General features: G+C 41.1%; 1 protein-coding gene across 10 annotated transcripts in view; it reads left to right on the top strand.

Annotated features, from left to right (window-relative positions):
- Positions 1-9: 9 nt before the first annotated feature.
- Positions 10-18,576, top strand: part of CDC123 (cell division cycle 123) — a 59,696-nt gene continuing 41,129 nt past the window's right edge. For 2 of the 10 annotated variants that reach the window (XM_089906496.1, XM_089906491.1), the window contains exons 1-5: positions 4,956-5,027; positions 5,705-5,921; positions 11,229-11,286; positions 11,542-11,574; positions 18,278-18,373. In XM_089906496.1, the coding sequence (XP_089762622.1) occupies positions 11,267-11,286; positions 11,542-11,574; positions 18,278-18,373 (149 nt within the window). In that variant the 5' untranslated portion in view covers positions 4,956-5,027; positions 5,705-5,921; positions 11,229-11,266. The other 8 variants (XM_089906494.1, XM_089906487.1, XM_022580309.2 and 5 more) reach the window with 8 other exon arrangements.

The raw sequence follows: 18,576 nt of genomic DNA, 5'->3' as shown, positions 1-18,576 counted from the left end.
GAGGAGCCCTGCATTTACAATCCTCGTCTCAACAGTTTCGGAATTCCTCTCCCGGGGACAGAACTCTGTGTGTGTGCGTCTGCGTGTGCGTGTACCCTAAAAAAGCACGCCCCAAGATTCTTTCTCTCCGCTCCTTCTTCGCTCCTTCCTCCTTGCTTAATAGACCGGAAGTGTCCTCTCACCAAACCAGCTCGGCGGGCACTTCCGGGACGGGAGACCAGGGTTCCGGGAGGGTGCTGGGAGGAGAGAGAGAGGCGGCGGCGACGGCGGCGGCGGGGGCGGCTGGAGGATGAAGAAGGAGCATGTGCTGCACTGTCAGTTCTCCGCGTGGTATCCACTGTTCAGAAGCCTCACCATCAAGAGGTGAGACGAGAGGGGTTACGCCGAGGCAACGGGCAAAAGGGGATTGCGACATTTGGGGCGACTCCCAGCTCCATAAAAAAACTGCAGGCCTGGATGGGAGCGCCAGGGCCGAGATTTCGACTTCCTGGTGGTATTTCGGGTGGGGAGATGAATGAAGTCGATCCATGTTTGCTGTGCCCCCTGTTGTGCATCAGGGAGGGTGCTGGGGAGGTAGAAGGGCAGTGTCGTGGCTCAGTGAAGGTCAGAGGCGTTCTGAGGAGCAGATGAAGCTAGTTCAGGCTTGGGAGTTCACCTTAACTGCCTTTAGAATTGCCAGCGGGGGGAGGTGATCAGCAGAACTGGGTAGTCTGGGCTTTACCACTGACTAACCCGCTGGGGGACTTGATAGTTTTTGGTCACTATCAAATGAGAACAATGATACAGACCCAACCTCAAATTCCATTGTGAAGCTCCAACATGATAGTGTAGATGGAAAGCATTAGTAAAGTATACTTATGTGTTGTTAGGGATGGAAGCCGCCTGAAAGAGAAGTGGAACAGGATTTGTTTTCTAGTTCTCTGGCCCACAACAAGGAATCTATGACCAGTTTGCAGGGCAAGCAGAGGATTAACTGTTTTCATCCTTCACCCGGTCATTCGAGGTAATGTAGGCAAGGCAGCTCGGAGAATATCCTCAAATGTTCAAAAGCAGTCGTGACATCTGGAGCGTGATGCAAGGGTAGGCTTTCCCACACTAAGGCGGATAGATCAAAGAGCTGCGTATCCACGGGTAAGATTTTCTGTCTTTTGGCGCTCCCCCTTTAGGGCTAGATTGCCACCTTTTTAGATATGCATCTTCCCTTTTCATTCTCGGTGCAGCGTGTGAATACAGAGAGGGAAACTTTTGAGACCCTGAGTGTTTGGACAAGCCCAAGGAGATTATTCAAAAGACAGATCTTTTCTATCCTGTTATTCATACATAGAATCAGCTCCCAGTTATCCAGGGTGTAATGGAGGTTAGAGCATCTCGCAGGAGCTTTGCATTTGAAGATGGTTGAAGTCACACCAAAACAGAAGGAAGAGCTTCAACAGCAGCAGTGGACTTTATCTTCTTATATGATGTGCCAGTCCTTCATTATCTTGCATAATCGAAAGAGGCTTAGGGTCTGAGATGATGCTAGAATTATTTATTTTGTATTGGCGTGATAGAAGGTATATTTGTGAGCCTGTCAGACATTTTCACACGGAGTTCACTCGAAACTGCCATGTGCTTTGTGTGCAGGCACCTTTGTCACCTCTGGCGGAGTTTTTCTTTGCCTTCAGCAGTAAAGTATAATGGTTAAGAATTGGACTCCAGAGTCAGGGCCATCTGTCTGGCGTGGAATTTTGGTTCCACCAGCATCTTGTGCAAATCGCTTAATCTCTCTAAGCCCCATCTGGAAAATTGAGAAAATAGTAGGATTGTCATGAGAATTAAATGAGATAAAGCATTAAAAATGCTTGCCACTGTTTCTGGCATATAGTACAAAAAGCTGCTCATTGTTAATGTTTTTGATTTAATCAAAGCTCCATTGAAGCAAAATAATTTTAGTTCACTTAAAATGTGTACCATTCATGTGAAGCTGGGAGTGAAAAATAAACCAAGGGGTGGGATTTTTTTTTTCTTTTTTTTTTACCAGTCCACAACTAAGCTGTGTTGCCTGAAAGTATTCTTTCCTCTGTCTTTGAACTGTAACTCTAGTTAGTTCTGTGGTGTCATCACTGGAACCCAACATATGGCAGGATGTCCCTCCACGACCCAGGTCATTCTGGTGGAGTTGTGTTAGGTTTGTCATTGTCATTGTCAGCTTTAATGCCGAGAAACCATATTCTGGTTATTGACTCAGCCTTATTATTTGGTGTTTATTAATCAAGGTTCAGAGATGATTATGGAGGAAAGAATATAGAATCATTTTTTGACATGTTCTAGAACTTTGACTCAGGCTTAAGAATAAGTAGCTAGATGACTTTGGGCCATCCACTCTCCTTTCTAAATGTTTCTTTCTTCAAATATGAAAGTTATAAATAATCTTTTAAAGGCCCCTGCAACCTCCATTCCATTAGATTAGCTTGTCTTTGTGTATAGAATTATATCGACTTGATGGGATAGGTACTTTGTCATTAAATCTTTTACATCTTTCATTTGGGCCTCATGGAGTCTTGCCTGCATCGTGGATTTCAGTGACTGATTTAAGCTCTTTTTCGACAGCCTCAGTAGCTTTGGGTCAAGTACGCCTGGCCATGACTTATTTATGGCCTCAGTCTCTCAGGCATGGTTCCCTTTTCTTCAGAATTTTGGTGGCCTTTGGTACATCTGCACTTGGTACAGCACTTATCATATTGTACTGTGATTTTTATTTTTCTTTTGTATCTTTTCCCACTCCTAGGCGTTCAGTTCTTAATGGAGTCATCTAGGATTCCTCCGTGACTTAGGTAACATAATGCAAGGTCACGTCATTAGGGCGACTTTAGAACTGTGACAGCAGGACTCAGGGACTCATGAGAACGATGCAGAATCTAACTCGGTGAGGCTCATACATGTAAGAGTTGTAGACCCTCCAAATAGGAAAAATATGCAGAGAATTCACAATGGAATCAAACAGTAAATAGATGTTTCAAATCCAGTCAAGGGATGATGCAACCTGGAGGGAAAGTCAGGATTCACATCAGACTTGAGAATTAGTGTAACTCAGAAACAAGGGACGTGGACTCGGAAATCATCGATTTGGGGACTCAGAGATGTTACTGACATAGAAGAGGGCTCTCTCTGCTCTTATTGTGGTCAGGAAAATCACCCTAATGTCTAGGAAGCAGCATCCCTGCCGATATTTCTCAGTCTCAGGCCCATGAGAAGGTAAACTTCAAATTCTCTTAGGAAGGTCATGTCTAATTCTCTTGGGCTGACATTGTTGGGTAAGTATCTTTAACCCCAGGAAGAGCTAGAATTATATATAGAGGTGATGAAATAATTCAAACTTGAGGGTTTTTTTCTCCTGTTTAGTTTATTTAATATCCTTAAGAATTTGCCTTTTTGAGAACAATTGGCATATGTATAACAGGTTAGCCTGTGTTTCAAATTTAAATTGTGTAATTGGTTTAGAATTGTGATACGTTAAAAGATATAAGAAAATTTTTTAAGTTTTTCAGTTTCAATTGGAATGTTTGCAAGAACCTTAGATTCACTGTACTTACAATTTAATTCACTGGTTTTGTAAGAGTTGAATACTTGGAAAGGCTTACCTGTAATTAGACAATTGACATATTTAAAAAGAAAGTTGAATAGATTATTTTTACAAGAGTTAAAAAATTTAAAGCAACTTTTAAGTTTCAAAGACTCACTTGAAATTTCATTAAAATTTAGCAGATTTACAAATAGAAGAATAAGATTTGGCAGTTGAACTTAAAAGCCTGAAGAAGAAGTAAGCTTTTGAATGTGAAATTGTAATTTTGATAAATCAGATATTAATTTCTAAAACTGAAGTAGCTCATGAATAATCTTTCCTGTGCATAAAATCCATCTGTAATGTGCCAAAAAACTTATTCAATAAATAAATGAAGCATACTGTTATAAGTCAATGATGGTCTCTCTGAAAGCAGGCCATAATCGTTTTCAGTTTTTAAAAAATACATGCCTCAAGATCAAAGTAATAGCATTTTAGGTATCTGTGGCAGGATTTTTGATGATTATTACAGAATAAAAAACCAAATTATCCCATACGTTTTTTCAAGTGATATCAAGTATGGCTTTGCCATCCCTTTTTTTTTTCCCAAAAGAAAAAAACGTATTTAATAAACAGTAACACAAGTGAATGTTTATAACATGATCAGTGATTATTAAATAGACAACAAGATGATGGTAAATGAGGCTTGTATATCAAATATAAAGAGGAAAGGTTATTCATTTATTTATTTAGGCATTTGATGCCTTCCCATGCAACTTTCTAGTTTTCTCACATAGGCTTTGCCATTCCTTAATTATGATTGTCTGAAACCAATTCAACTGAAGCATGCCCAGGTAAGCAGCTGTGTACTCTGGTGATCAGGTGAATAGAATGCACATCCAAACTTACCGTGAATTCTTAGCCTTACACGCTCATTGCCAACCAAAGAATGGTTTCCACATCTTAAGCCTGCTTCCTCCCCATATCTTAGAAGGTGGTCAGATGCTGTTCATCTTCTGATTTGTTTGCTCATTTCCTGTGTTGCTGCAAATACCTGCAGGGCTCTAATTTCTTAAAGGCACATAACCCTTGTACTCAGAATTCTGAGCTTGTTGCTTTCATACTGTGATTTCAGTCCAGTTCTTTGGATTTGGCTGGTTTTTGTCTCTTTATCACCGAGACAATGGGGGTAATTATATGCACCTAATTTAGTTTACCACAGTATTTATTCATATTGTCCTAATTTCCAGTCTGCTGCTGCCAAATGTCCATCATTAACATTTCCCACTTCATATTAAAATAAAGGGAACAAGTAAATCAGAAATTGAGTTTTGAACTTTTTTTCTCTGCTTATGGTTGGTCTTTAAAATTGATGCCCTTCTTTTTGGTATGTGCATTTTTTTTTTTTTTTTAGTGTCATTCTTCCACTTCCGCAGAATGTGAAGGATTATTTACTTGATGATGGAACTTTGGTGGTGTCAGGAAGGTAAGGCATATCAGAAAAAAGTTCTTTAAATTTTAGCATAAAGAAATTTGTAATGATTAAATCTCAGCGATTACCATGTAAAATAAGTACATTAGCTTTGGCCCCATTCTCTCCCTTTTTACCCTAGTTAAAATTATGTGCTGATCTTTGTTCTGTATTCCTTGTCAATGCTCAGTTGATAAGATTTTCAAAATTGAGTACTTCCTCTACTAATAATTACAAGTTGTGAAATTGAGTAATTCCTTTCATCTCTACTTTTAGAAAATGTGTATGATAACTATTCCTTTTGTTCAAGTAGTTCCACTGTTTATAAAGGAAAGTACCATGCTTCAGTGTTTTTAGTGCAACCTGGAAAAAGTTTAAGAATCATACTTTAATGTCATTCCTATTTTTTCATTCAGGTCTCTGCTCAGAAGTCATGTTATCTAAGTGTTCATCCTTCTCTTTCCTTTCTGAAGTAGCTTAATGGTAACCCTTACTGATAACGTCACTCGTTTTTTTAATAGAATTCTAGGTTGGAAATAATTTTCCCTTAGAATTATTAAAAAATATATTTTTTATTGAGATAAAATATACATAACATAAAATTTACTATATTAACTATTTTTAAGTGTACAGTTTAGTGGTATTAAGTACAGTTATAATGTTGTGCAACCATCACTACCATTCATCTGCAGAGCTCTTGCCATCTTGAAAAACTGAAACTCTGTGCCAATTACACACTGACTCCCCATCGCTCCCGTCCACCAGCCCCTGGCAACCACCATTCTATTTCCTGTGCCTGTGAATTTGACTTCTCTAAATACCTCATACAAGAGGAATCACACAGTACCTGTCCTCCTGCGGCTGGCCTATTTCACTCAGCATAATGTCCTGAGGTTCATCCATGTTACAGTATGTGTGAGAATTACTTTCCTTTTCAAGGCTAAATACTGCTCCATTGTATGGATTACCACATTTTGGTGCATCACTTTTTATCTCCTAACCTCACTTTATTTTTCAGTATAATACTTATTTCCATCTGACATCATTCCCTTAGTGGTTCTATTAGAGTACAGTCTTCATGAGAACAGGGACTTGGACAGTTGTGTTCCCAGCTCTTGGAACAGTGCCTGATACACAAGAGGTGCTTGATGAACGTTTCTTCAGTAAATGAACTCAGAAATATAATTAGAATTGTGTATGTTTTCAGTAACACTAATTTTACCATAAATATGTATGTGTGTCTGTATGTATATGTATATGTATATATACGTGTATATGTGTGTGTGTGTATATATATATATACACACACACACATATATATACATATATATATATTTTTTGGTCTGATGGATCTTCTGTGTAGCTTTCTAGATTATAATTCTGTTTTTGGTATTCTCAACCCCTTAATAACCTGGAAATTATTAATTTAGAGCCTCATTGACTTGGAATAATTGCAGGATAAGGAAACAGAATAGGTAGGTGAGTCTCAACCGTGGGATATTTACAGACGTAACTTTATTATTTTTAAATATAGAACACTTAATAAGCTTACATAAATGGGAGTGTAAAGCAAATGCCTCCCGCTGTTAGAAAGGCCTGGGTAGATTTCAGTGCTCTGAGCTTGTGGAAGAGCTCCTGTGATGTTTTTCGTTGGCCAGATGTGTGCATGAGCTTCTGGCAGAGGCAGGCCTGTTAAACACTGTTAAGCGGTGCGATACAGCACACGGCACTTCACTCTGCTCTCCAGTAACGCACAAATCAGGTAGGGACCCTGCCTTTTTGGAGTTGACAGTTCAGCTTTGTGTTTTATGGGAGTCAAATAGCACAGTGCTGGTCTGTCAGTCACATTGCCTAGGGCTAAATCCTATCTTTGCTCATTTCTAGCTCTCTGTGCCTCAGTTTCCTCTTCTGTAAATAGGGTTGTTGCAGGGATAAAAGGAGATAATGCATAAAATGTTTAGCCATAAATATTTAATGTTTATAAATATAATAATGCCTAGTACATTGTATGCTCTTAAGAAATACTAACTGTCCTCACCATTATCATTAATCTCAGTCCGCACATTAAACAAACACACCAGTAAATATATACGTGAAAATTGTGGTAAGGGCTGTGAAGGAAATGGGGTGGCCATTGACGTATTAAATTACTGGGAGCGGGCTGGGGCTGAGGATTTCAGGGCGGGTCAGGGAATACCCCAAAGAGGTAACTTACGAGCCTCTCAGTTAGGAAGTTTGGGTGGAAAGCAGTCAGTTGAAGGGCAAAGGGAAGAATCTTCAAGTCTGAGGGAGCAGCATTAAGGAGGGCTCTGAGGCATGGAAGATCTTGACGTGCTTGGTTTGGTTATCATTGCCTGCAGGAAAGGAGGCTGGTAGCACACATTTCTGGTGTAGACAGTGATTCGTTTTCATTGCACATTACTGGGTGCCTACTATGAGTTGGGTGCCGAGCATGCTACTGGGATAACAAGATGGGTGTCTGGTGTACTGAGCAAATCAACTTTCCATTTAAAACAAACAAACAAAAAAAGATGGGTGGGACATCCTGCCTTGGGAGTCCAGGCTTAATTAGTCGCCAAGTCAAAGATGTAAATAAATAGGTGTCCGCTTTTGGAGTAAAAGCACCCAGTGTTCTGTTAAGCCATGTTTTTGGAGTTGAAATAATCACTGTAAGCTGGGGCGGTGCAGGGAGTTTGTACAGAAGAGGCGGCGCCTGACCTGGGCTCACAAGCTGGGTCGGATTCGGGTGGTTTGACTCAGCGCTCCCAAGTAGGTGCCAATCTTCACTGTCCCCTTTTGGCCCCGGGAGTTCTTTCTTTCCTGATCGTCTCCCTTAAGGAGAATGACAATAGATGCCAATTATAAAACACACGTTAGATTCATTCATGTTTTGAGTCTTCACAACTGCAGAGTAGCTACTGTCATCCTCGTTTTATAGATGGGATTCTGGTGCCACGCTCGCGACTAACAGAGGCAGAACTGACATATTCTGACGTCTGTCTGCCTCCAAAGCCAGTGCTCTCACATTTCCCACGGCTTTTAGGTACCAGCTCAGTGCTAGCTGGGATGTAGAAGACAGAGAATACTTCTAAATATTAACATCAACTCAGTCCTCAGTATTTAGAGGTTTACCTTGGAAAGCAATTCTGGTGAACTTGCCAGTGTATACACTCCATCATCTTTTCCATTTCAGTGACACATCCCATGGTAGGAATTGCAATACGTTTTTCTGAAGAACTGTATGAATACACCGATTACAAATATTTTTTTTAATGTATTTTGTTATACTAACAAAAATCAAAAGTGGTGTTTTAGAGTGATAAATGCATTTTTAAGTTCATTGAGTACCTTTTGTGTTGTTATTTCATGATAGTCATCTGTATTGCCTAAAGTTAGTGACTTAAAACGTGACCATTTTATGTGTCAATGTTTGCTCAGCTGGGTGTTGAGAGACACTTCTCCTTGGGTCTCTGCATGTCTTTTGAGCAGAGGCACTGACAGCTTTTGTTCCTGATTGTCTTTTCAAAGACGTTTATGCAGCAGATGGCCTTGGAAGATAGAGATAGTGTCTCTCCCTAGCAGAGAGCAGGCTTGTTACTGTCTAGTACAGATAAAGACAGTGTCACCTCTTGGGTCAAAGACCAGCCAGGTTTACCTGCAGCTCATTATAAAAGATGAGATTCTCTAAGTTCAGGGTTCCTCAATTGTAACACAAACCTGGGTCACTCCTTGACCTCCCACGGGGCGTGAGGGGCCAGAGGGAACTGATTCGAAGATGGAGCTCATGCTTTGTACTGTGAGTCCTTTGTTTCTGACCCAGGAGTCCCCTGTCTTCTGCCAGAGTCCATGAACTCTGGCAGGCTAACTTGTTAGCTTGCAAGTGGGGTAAAATCTCAGAGCCTCTGTAATGCTTGACACTGGGCAAGTCTTCTGTTGGTCTTGCTGAGGTCGCTCTTGCAGCTGTAGTGGTCTGGTGGCTCGACCATAAAAACTGGATGGTTTTAAGATGCCTCACTCATGTCTGGCAGCAGACGCTGACTGTCACCTGGGCTTCTCTTTCCTTGTGATTTCTCAGCCTCAGACTCAGCTCCTTTATGTGGTGGTGGCAACATTCCAAAAACGGGGGCACGGAAGCTGTAAAGACTTGACACCTAGGTTCAGCATCACATGGTGTCGCTTGTGCTACATTTTGTTGGTCACAATGAGTCTTGAAGCCAGTTTGAATTAAAGGGGTGGGAAAACAGATGCCATTTCTTGATGGGAAGAGTGGCAAAGTCACCCTGCAAAGGGGCATGTCAAGATGGGAAGAATTGTTGTGGCCATCTTTGTAAATATATCATCAGAGTTTCTTGTTTTTGTTTTTCCCATTCATTGTGATGTGTACTTGGTGGGCTCTTTCGTTCTAGAACAGTTAAAAATATTATGTCTTTGATCATTTCCTCTTATTTTCTTGCTTCTCTTTCTGGAACTCCTATTATTTAGAGGCTGGGTCTACTGGATTAATTCTGAATTTTATCATTTCTTCCCTATTGTCTGTCTTCTTAGTTTTACTTTCTGGAAAATTTCCTTGATTTTGCCATTCATTCTGTTGAATTTTTAGATTTCGGCTACCACGTTTTCAGTTTCTACAAGTCCAACCTTGTCCTCTGGCCTCCTCTCATGAATGCAGTATCTTTTATCTTTGAGGATATTTATGATTTAAAAAATTATTTTTCATCTGGTTCCTGTATTGTCTTTATTTCATCCATGTACCTTTTCTCTCTCTTTTTAAAAACTCTTTTCTCATCTTGGAGCCTTTCTTTAGTTTTCTCATGATTCTAGGCCTTTATTCATATTTTAAGAGTGAGGGATGCACAGACACACACACACACACACACACACACACACACACACACACACACACACACACACACACACACACACACACACACACACACACACACACACACACACACACACACACACACACACACACACACACCTTTGTGTGCCCAGGTGGGGCTTGTTGACTAAGAGTGCCAGCATCCAGCAGGTATTGATGGAAGATTCCCAGATGACAGTTATTTGTGAGTCTTTCCCCGGGGGTTTTCCAGTATCTACAGAGATGAGTCCTCTAATCTGTCTGTATTGGGGGAGCAGGGAGGGAGGAAGGGGACTAGAGGTCTCACTGTTAACATGACTTCCACTTATGACTTCGTCGTATTCTAGCATTTCACACCGATTTTCCTCTAGGGCATTAAGGACCGGAGCCCTTACCTGGTTTGGTCCACGGAGGAGGTTGAGTTGCTGGGGTGTGCCAGCTGAGGACAGCTCGGCGTGCCTCCCTGCCCTCTTCACGGACTTCACTCAGGTCACCCCTTTTGAAGCCGGAGCTGTGGTCCCATCGTGTGTGATGGCTCCAGGGTCTGCCTGTTGCCAACTGGGTCCCCCCGCCACTGGCTTTCTGTTTTCCAGACTTTCATTGTCTCTTCTCTGCAGTTGTCTCCTCTCTGGTGCTTTTTCCCTTGGGATCTTTTAAATCATTTAAGTAGCATTTCAAGAGGGAGTTCTTCATAGGCCTGGGCAGTGTCGCTGCCTCTGCGGTCTTTCAGCCCTTGCTTCGCCCCAGGCGGTAAGGATTGGCTGTTAATGGCCCTTTTCAACACCCACTTTGCCCACTGGCTCCTTCTAAGACAGCATGTCTGAGTATGTCTTTCTCTTCCTCCCCCATGCCCTCCAGTGGTGCCAGTCCAGATCCAGGGTAACTCCTGCCACCAGCCCACACACGCTGTTTTCACTATGTAAACAAAAGATTTTTGGCTGCGCCCGCAGGGTGTCCAGCGGTTGCCCGGAACAGCTCCTCCAGCAGTTCCTTCTGTGGCTTCCTTCATCCCGTCTGGTCTTCCTTGTCTTGGGCAGCACTTTCTCTTATATCGGGATTGAGACTGGATTCTTAGTGTACTCACAGGTGGAGTTTGAGTTTTTCTTTTCCTTGTTTCTAGTGATTTCTGAGAAGAGGGCAGGAAGTTTTTATTCCGCCATCTCTTATTGGACGTATACTCTTCTTAATTTCATGTTGGTTTTTATTAGTTTCTGTCTCAAAAAGTGAACTTTTCCTAACATTATCCTCCAATTCTAAGGCTTTTTAAAAATATATATATACTTAGCACACCTGCAATTATGACTGCACAGCACCAAAGCTTTCTCTTGCTCAATTTAAATTTTATGTTCTTCCAGGGAAGATCCGCCAACATGTTCTCAGCCAGACACTGATAATGATGCAGAAGAAATACAGGTTGGTTCAAAATAATATAAACTGTTCCATAATGTGTTCTAATCAAAATGTTCTCTGAAATGGTGCTGGCTTTGAGATCTTAGCATAGATTCAATCAAGTGAGAAATTACATGAAAATTTCCCTTGGACACATACTTTGTGTTCAGGAAAAGCTGTCTCCTGTGTATGGGTGCTTTTTAGATGGGGCACTGCTTTTTGGAAGCCCAGTACACTGTCCACATTTAACGTTCTGTTTCTGTCCTCCTCTCCACGCAGTGGTCGGACGACGAGAACACAGCCACGCTTACGGTAAGAGCCTTGAGGTGTGGGGACCACCTCGCGCTGTCCCCCTGGGGTGCTTCCGGGTTTCAACACAGATCACTCTAAATCCCCATTTACTCACCTTTTCAAGCTTTTATTTATTATTTTGAAAAATAACTTAAATCACTGTTTACAGGCAAACATGGTGCGCCCTTTTTTCCCTTTTATTTTTATTTTCATTTTTTAAAAAAATACACCTTTAAAAAAATAAATAAATAAAAATACACCTTTATTTTATTTTTTGGCCATGCATGTGGGATCTTGGTTCCCCGACCGGGGATCGAACCCGTGCCCCCTGCATTGGAAGGACGGAGTCTTAACCACCGGATGGCGAGGGAAGCCCCTCCCTTTAATTTTTTTATTTTTAATTTTTTAAATTTATTTAATTTATTTATATTTGGCTGCGTTGGGTCTTTGTTGCTGCACGCAGGCTTTCTCTAGTTGTGGCGAGCGGGGGCTACTCTTTGTTGCGGTGCACAGGCTTCTCATTGCAGTGGCTTCTCTTGTTGTGGAGCACGGGCTCTAGGCACCGGGCTTCAGCAGTTGTGGCATGTGGGCTCAGTAGTTGTGGCTCCTGGGCTCTAGAGCGCAGGCTCAGTAGCTGTGGCGCACGGGCTTAGTTGCTCCGCGGCATGTGGGATCTTCCCGGACCAGGGCTCTAACCCCTGTCCTCTGCATTGGCAGGTGGATTCTTAACCACTGTGCCACCAGGGAAGTCCCTGTAGAAGTTGATTGAGCATGTTTTAGTCTTTCAGGCTAAGAGTGTTGTCAAATTCAACTTAAAATATGTTTTAACAAAAATCTTTTTAAAGGAATGAGAGTATTTCTAAAAATATGGGAGGCAAATGAAGCTTCTCATACTTTGAGATAAAAGCGAAAGATTTATGTAAAATTGCTTACAAATAAATGTAAAGGCACAATAAAGGAAACTAGTTTTAGAGGAGGGTATATTCTAATGCAGTTCTAAATAGATATTTCTGTTTATTTTGATGGAAGAGATATGATGTCCAGGGTACAAGGGAAAAAAAGTGCAGGTGCCTAAACATTTCCTTAGGTATAAAAAGTGTGCCCACACATGCAGAAAAGGCAAGTTTACATGTTTATTTTGCTCTGGATATCACTCAGGTCAGTTCCTCTCCTTTTATGAAAATTCTGTTCAGTTCAGCATACATCTTAGTTTTTGCCCATATTCAGCGCCCTGTAGTAGGTTCTATGAAGTAAATAAAGATGACTGTGATTTGATTCCTGACATTAGGGAGTATATAAACCAGTGAGGAAAGATGCTCCAATTTGGGGGTGATGACAAAGTGCTGTCAAACAGAGAGGACAGGGCTTCCCTGGTGGTGCAGTGGTTGAGAGTCTGCCTGCCGATGCAGGGGACGTGGGTTCGTGCCCCGGTCTGGGAAGATCCCACATGCCACGGAGCGGCTGGGCCCGTGAGCCATGGCCGCTGAGCCTGCACGTCCGGAGCCTTTGCTCCGCAGCGGAAGAGGCCACAGCAGTGAGAGGCCCGCATACCGCAAAAAAACCCCCCAAAAAACCCAGAGAGGACGGTTACCACCAAGGGCATCTAGAAATCATTCAAGGGAGAAGTGATATTTGGCCTGGATGCTAAGTGTAAGGATGATCAGCATCAACTCATGTTTTTTTAATATAGATAGATACAGAAATTAATAATGTGTGTGTGTGTTTACCAAACTCTGCTTAGCTCTAAAAGTGACATAATGACATCGTGGTGGCAGTGAGCACACCTAGTGCCCTGATCTTGGTGTCTAAATAGCATTCTCCACTAAAAGGAGTTGAAGCTCCTTGAGAAATTAAAGAATGGGGGTGGCATGGTAAAGATGAGCCTGCAACAACTTGTGTCAGAAAGTAGGAATGATGGGTCATGACACAGAGGACCCAGAAGTTAGCCTGAATGGGCTCCCACTGGCCACATATGTGAACACCATAACAAAACAATAATAATAATGGAGTATAACCATTGACTAAAATTAGAATCCATGGTCCCATATTGACATAAACAAATGATTAAATTAAATAAATGGAGCAGAAGAGAAAGCCCTTCTTTATAGTAGAAAAGGCACCAACTGATAATTGTAGAAGGAATGATAGAATTGGAAATCACCATTAGCAACCATTATAGTAATAATTGATGGAATAGATGTTAAAACTCATGGGTGAATATTTGATGAGGATACTTGAGTATTCTCAAAGTTATGTCCACCAAAATTACTTACTAGTTTTAAAGAGAAAAACAGTACCTTCACAGTGGAAAGAGCTGGCACCAGTGTGACCAAAGTTAACCTTCTCAGTGATGGGACAGACCTACATCGCCTGTCTCCTTGTACAAGGCACAGAAGGACACATCACCTGCCAACAATGCACAACCTGAAACCAGTCATGAGGAAACAACCAGCAAACTGAACGTTTTAGAAATTACATAGAGTCGCTGCCCTGTACTCTCCAAAACGTCAGGGTCATGAAAGATAAAGAGCAACAGAGAGAGGAAATGTTACAGCCGAAAGGAGATTAAGGAGACACGACAAGGAAATGCAGTGCTCGATTCTAGACTGGGTCCTGAGCCAGAGGAAAATGTTCCATTTTTCTTTTGCTATAAAAGACGTTATCAGGACAATGGGCACATTTTGAATAAGATCCATAGATGAGATAATGGTATTGTATCCACATTACCTCCCTGATTTTGATAATTTGGCTGGGTTATGTAAAAAAAAGTTACTGCTTTACACACACACACACACACACACACACACACCACACACACACATCCCCCCCACACACACCCCACATCCCCCCACCCCCACACACCCACCCCTACCCCTGCCTACTTATATGTAGAAAGGGAGTTGAGGGGGAGAATGATAAAGCAATGTGGTAAAGTGCCTGAGTGAAGAGTGTGTCGAAATTCTTGTTACTCTTCTTTTAATGCTTCTGAAACTCTCAAATTATTTCAAAATAAAAAATTAAAAAGTGATTGGGTTTCACTGGGGAGAGCTAGATGTTGGGCAGGGGAGCTTTCAGGGCAGAAGAGCGCTCTCAGAAGAGGAATGTGAGCCAGGACCCAAGGAGGGAAAATTACCACTGCAAGTAATTAGTAATTAGTGTAGTGACAGAAGTGCCAAATTAAAAATGGAACCAAGTAGTCAAGATGGATAAATTCCAAAGGCACAATGGTGAATTTCAAAGAGCAAGTTGCCAAAAGTATAGATATCAAGTGACAACAGTTACTTTAAATTTTTTAAATGTTATGTTTTATGGACAGGCACACGTAGTATAACAACAGGACTGTAGAAGAATATGCCCACTCCTGTAATGATGGTTGCCTGTGGGGAGAGGGAAGCATTAGGGAGGAGTGCAAGGAGATTAGGAACTTCATTAGTATCTGTGATTTTTTTCCTTAAGAAACTTAAAGGTCTGGATCAGACATGTCAAACTGTTGAATGTATGGATCCAGGTATATATTTTTTGTATATTTAAAACATTTATTTCATGATTAAAACATTTTTTTAAAGAAATAACCTTTCTGATGGGTGTGATACGGGGGGGCTGTGGTGGGTAAAGTTGGAAAGATAGGTGAGTTTGGATCATAGAAAGTCCATGGATATGATTTAAAATGTGGATTTTATCTGACTTAAAACAGGAACCTTTTCTCAGACAACTGAGGTGTTCCGCGAATTTAAAATCGACTTGAACTGTGAGCTTAAAAGAACCCTATTACTAGTTAAAGATAATTTTCAGGAAAAGGTAGAATAATGACAACACGTTGAAGGCTGTATTTAACTCATGAGGGAACCAGACAGATGTTATAACTGTCTCAAAAGAGAACCCAAAGGACAGACACATTTATAGATTAGGAGTATTGAGATGAATATGTGGGAGGGAAGATAGCTGATTTCCACCAGACAGGGTAGAATTTTCACGTCTGTAAGAAATACTTCTCATTGTTTTCACTTACCTATAATTCACCAAGTTGTAAACTAGCTCGCAGACCCAGCTAGAATCAGGTAACCCGGAAAGTGCTGTATGTATAGAATACGTAGCCTTTCACTGAAAGCACAGATTTTTCTGTACAATACATAAACTTTTCATCATTTAAATTTGTTTTAGTATCCTTATGGCAGGATTTCTTAAAGTTGAATTGGAGGATTTGAGGGAATCGATTGCCTCTTTTAAAATGTATCAATGATACAGAATAGCCAATACTTTACAATAACTATAAATGAAGTATAACCTTTAAAAATTGTGAATCACTATATTGTATACCTATAACTTATATGGTAAAGAAAAAGTGTAATACAGAAATATAAAGCAATCCTTATATGTGAATTTTTATGGGATAGGAAAATTAAATTGTTTTGTCTTTGAAGATTGAACCCCTCATATTGTACAATTTGTGTAACTGTGCCATTTATCAAAAATATTGCTAATGCAGATCTTAGATGACTTTTTATGGATAGAGCTCTAGGGTAGCCAAACCAGCAACTTCAGGGGATTCTAAGGAAATTACTGCCTTAACAGAAATGAGGGAGAGATGAATGGAAGATAAAGGACTCAAGGCTGTTATTCGTTTTGTAAACCTCTCTAAATGGCTGCAGTTTAGTTTCACGTATCTAAGCAGAAGAAGAACAGAGGATGGAGATGGAGGCAGGCTGTCAGATAACTAACTGAAAGATGCTGCTGACCAGTCCAGAGGTCACGTACACCTGCAGCAGAAAGAAAGGAAGTCCAACCTGCCCTTGATCTCTGCCTGCACTCACTAGCCTGTTGCTTAAAGCTGGTATCTTGTCTGGGGAATATGTTACCTTTTTTTTTTTTTAACTTTCATTTTTTGTTCTGTGTCTCTGTGTATTGAGTCATAGTTTTTTCTCATAACTGGATTAGATCTTGGGGATCAGCATAAGCCATTTTTCTTTTTGGTATTTGATTATTTATTGCTGAATAACAAGTCATCCTAAAACTTTGTGACTTGAAACAATAATAATCATTTCCTTTTTTAATTTTAAAAAATTTTATACAATTTTTAAAGGTTATACTCCATTTACAGTTTTACAAAATAATGCATCATTCCTTGTGTCGTACAATAATATATCCTTGTAGCCTCTCTTACACCCAGTAGTTTGTACCTCCTACTCCCTTAGCTTATTCTAGACCTATTGTAACTTTTCTTCCCCTTGTGGAAGAACTTGTCATGACTGGACTTTTTCAGTATTTGCAGTTGCCAGTAGGGGGCAGCAAATATAAAGGAAAAAAGTGACTGCAGAGCATCAGTGTTAGTGTTTTTGTATTCTTGTCTCTCCTGTAGGCCCCACTTCCATCTCTCTTACTCCCCTTTTCTCTACGTTATGTCCATGTGCTCCTGATGGTGACAGAAGGCTCGAGGGAGAGCATAATTGTAATTACGTTTACGTTCTGTCACCACTGTATTTCTCCTTATTTCCTGGTTGAAACAACACTTAGAATGTTTTGGTTACTCACCAGTACAAAATACACATTTTAGGGACTTCCCTGGTGGCACAGTGGTTAAGAATCCGCCTGCCAATGCAGGGGACACGGGTTCGAGCCCTCGTCCGGGAAGATCCCACATGCCGTGGAAAAACTAAGCCCGTGCACCACAACTACTGAGCCTGCGCTCTAGAGCCCATGAGCCACAACTGCTGAGCCCATGTGCCACAACTACTGAAGCCCGCGCGCCTAGAGCCTGTGCTCTGCAACAAGAGAAGCCACTGCAATGAGAAGCCCGCGCACCACAACGAAGAGTAGCCCCCGCTCGCCACAACTGGAGAAAGCCTGCGCGCAGTAACGAAGACCCAATGCAGCCAAAAATAAATAAATAAATTTGTAAAAAATAAAAATAGGGCTTCCCTGGTGGTGCAGTGGTTGAGAGTCCGCCTGCCGATGCAGGGGACACGGGTTCGTGCCCCGGTCCGGGAAGATCCCACATGCCGTGGAGCGGCTGGGCCCGTGAGCCATGGCCGCTGACGTCCGGAGCCTGTGCTCCACAACGGGAGGGGCCACAGCAGTGAGAGGCCCGCGTACCACACAAAAAATAAATAAATAAAAATTTTAAAAATACACATTTTAAAATCAACCAGAAAGGAAAGAACATTTTAACTTCACCAAGGTCCTATTTTTAAATTTTGTTTATATTAAAACTTATCTGGAAATAGCAGCGTTTAAATACAGTTAACCACATAATTTATTTCTTATTCTCATGAAGCCTTTTGGGGAAACGTCCAAGAATCTTTTCCTGCAAATGGAAAGGCTTCTGGCCCTTAAGTGCGAGGTATTATTTCTGAGAATTGGAGTATATGCACAGGTGATATTCTATCTGTCTCTTTTCATTTAATAGATACTGGTTTTATAGGTGCTAAGAGAACCGTTCATTCCTTCCTCACATCTCCAGGTGCCTTGTAACATCTGTCTCTTCAGCTTTGTGGGTCTTGATTGTTTTGGAAAGTGCCATTGGCACTTGTTATATTTTTTTCCTTTTCAGATAAATGCTATTTGATCATTGATTTTATTTAGCTGAGTTCAGAAATTCCGATAGTAATTTGTATTCTAAATTATTTTTTACGCCCTGAAGTGTTGAACTTTGAGATTTTGATCTTGTTTTCTGTATTTGTTGTGATGATACTGACTTGCCCAAATGATTTCTTCTTTCTCTCTGTAGGCACCAGAATTTCCTGAGTTCACCACTAAAGTCCAAGAAGCTATCAATTCCCTGGGGGGCAGTGTATTTCCAAAGCTTAACTGGAGTGCCCCAAGGGTAGGAACACATCAGTAAATCTCTCACTGTGTGAATATTATTTGTTTTGCTATTCCATTTTGCTTTATATCCTCACAGAGGGTCTGATTATATTCCTAATTCTAGGGAATTCCGTGGAATTTATTTTTATTTTCCCCCTGTTATTTTATTTTCCTGATTTTGCAGTGCACTTCCCGGGGTCTGTGAAATGCTGTATATTTTGC

The sequence above is a fragment of the Delphinapterus leucas genome, chromosome 2 (genome assembly GCF_059928025.1).
Source record: "Delphinapterus leucas isolate spDelLeu-1000000601 "Yukka" chromosome 2, BTC_Dleu_Yukka2, whole genome shotgun sequence".
In the NCBI taxonomy this organism is placed as follows: domain Eukaryota; kingdom Metazoa; phylum Chordata; class Mammalia; order Artiodactyla; family Monodontidae; genus Delphinapterus; species Delphinapterus leucas.
Note: the sequence above shows the minus strand (reverse complement) of the source record. Positions and strands in the feature narration are given on the sequence as shown.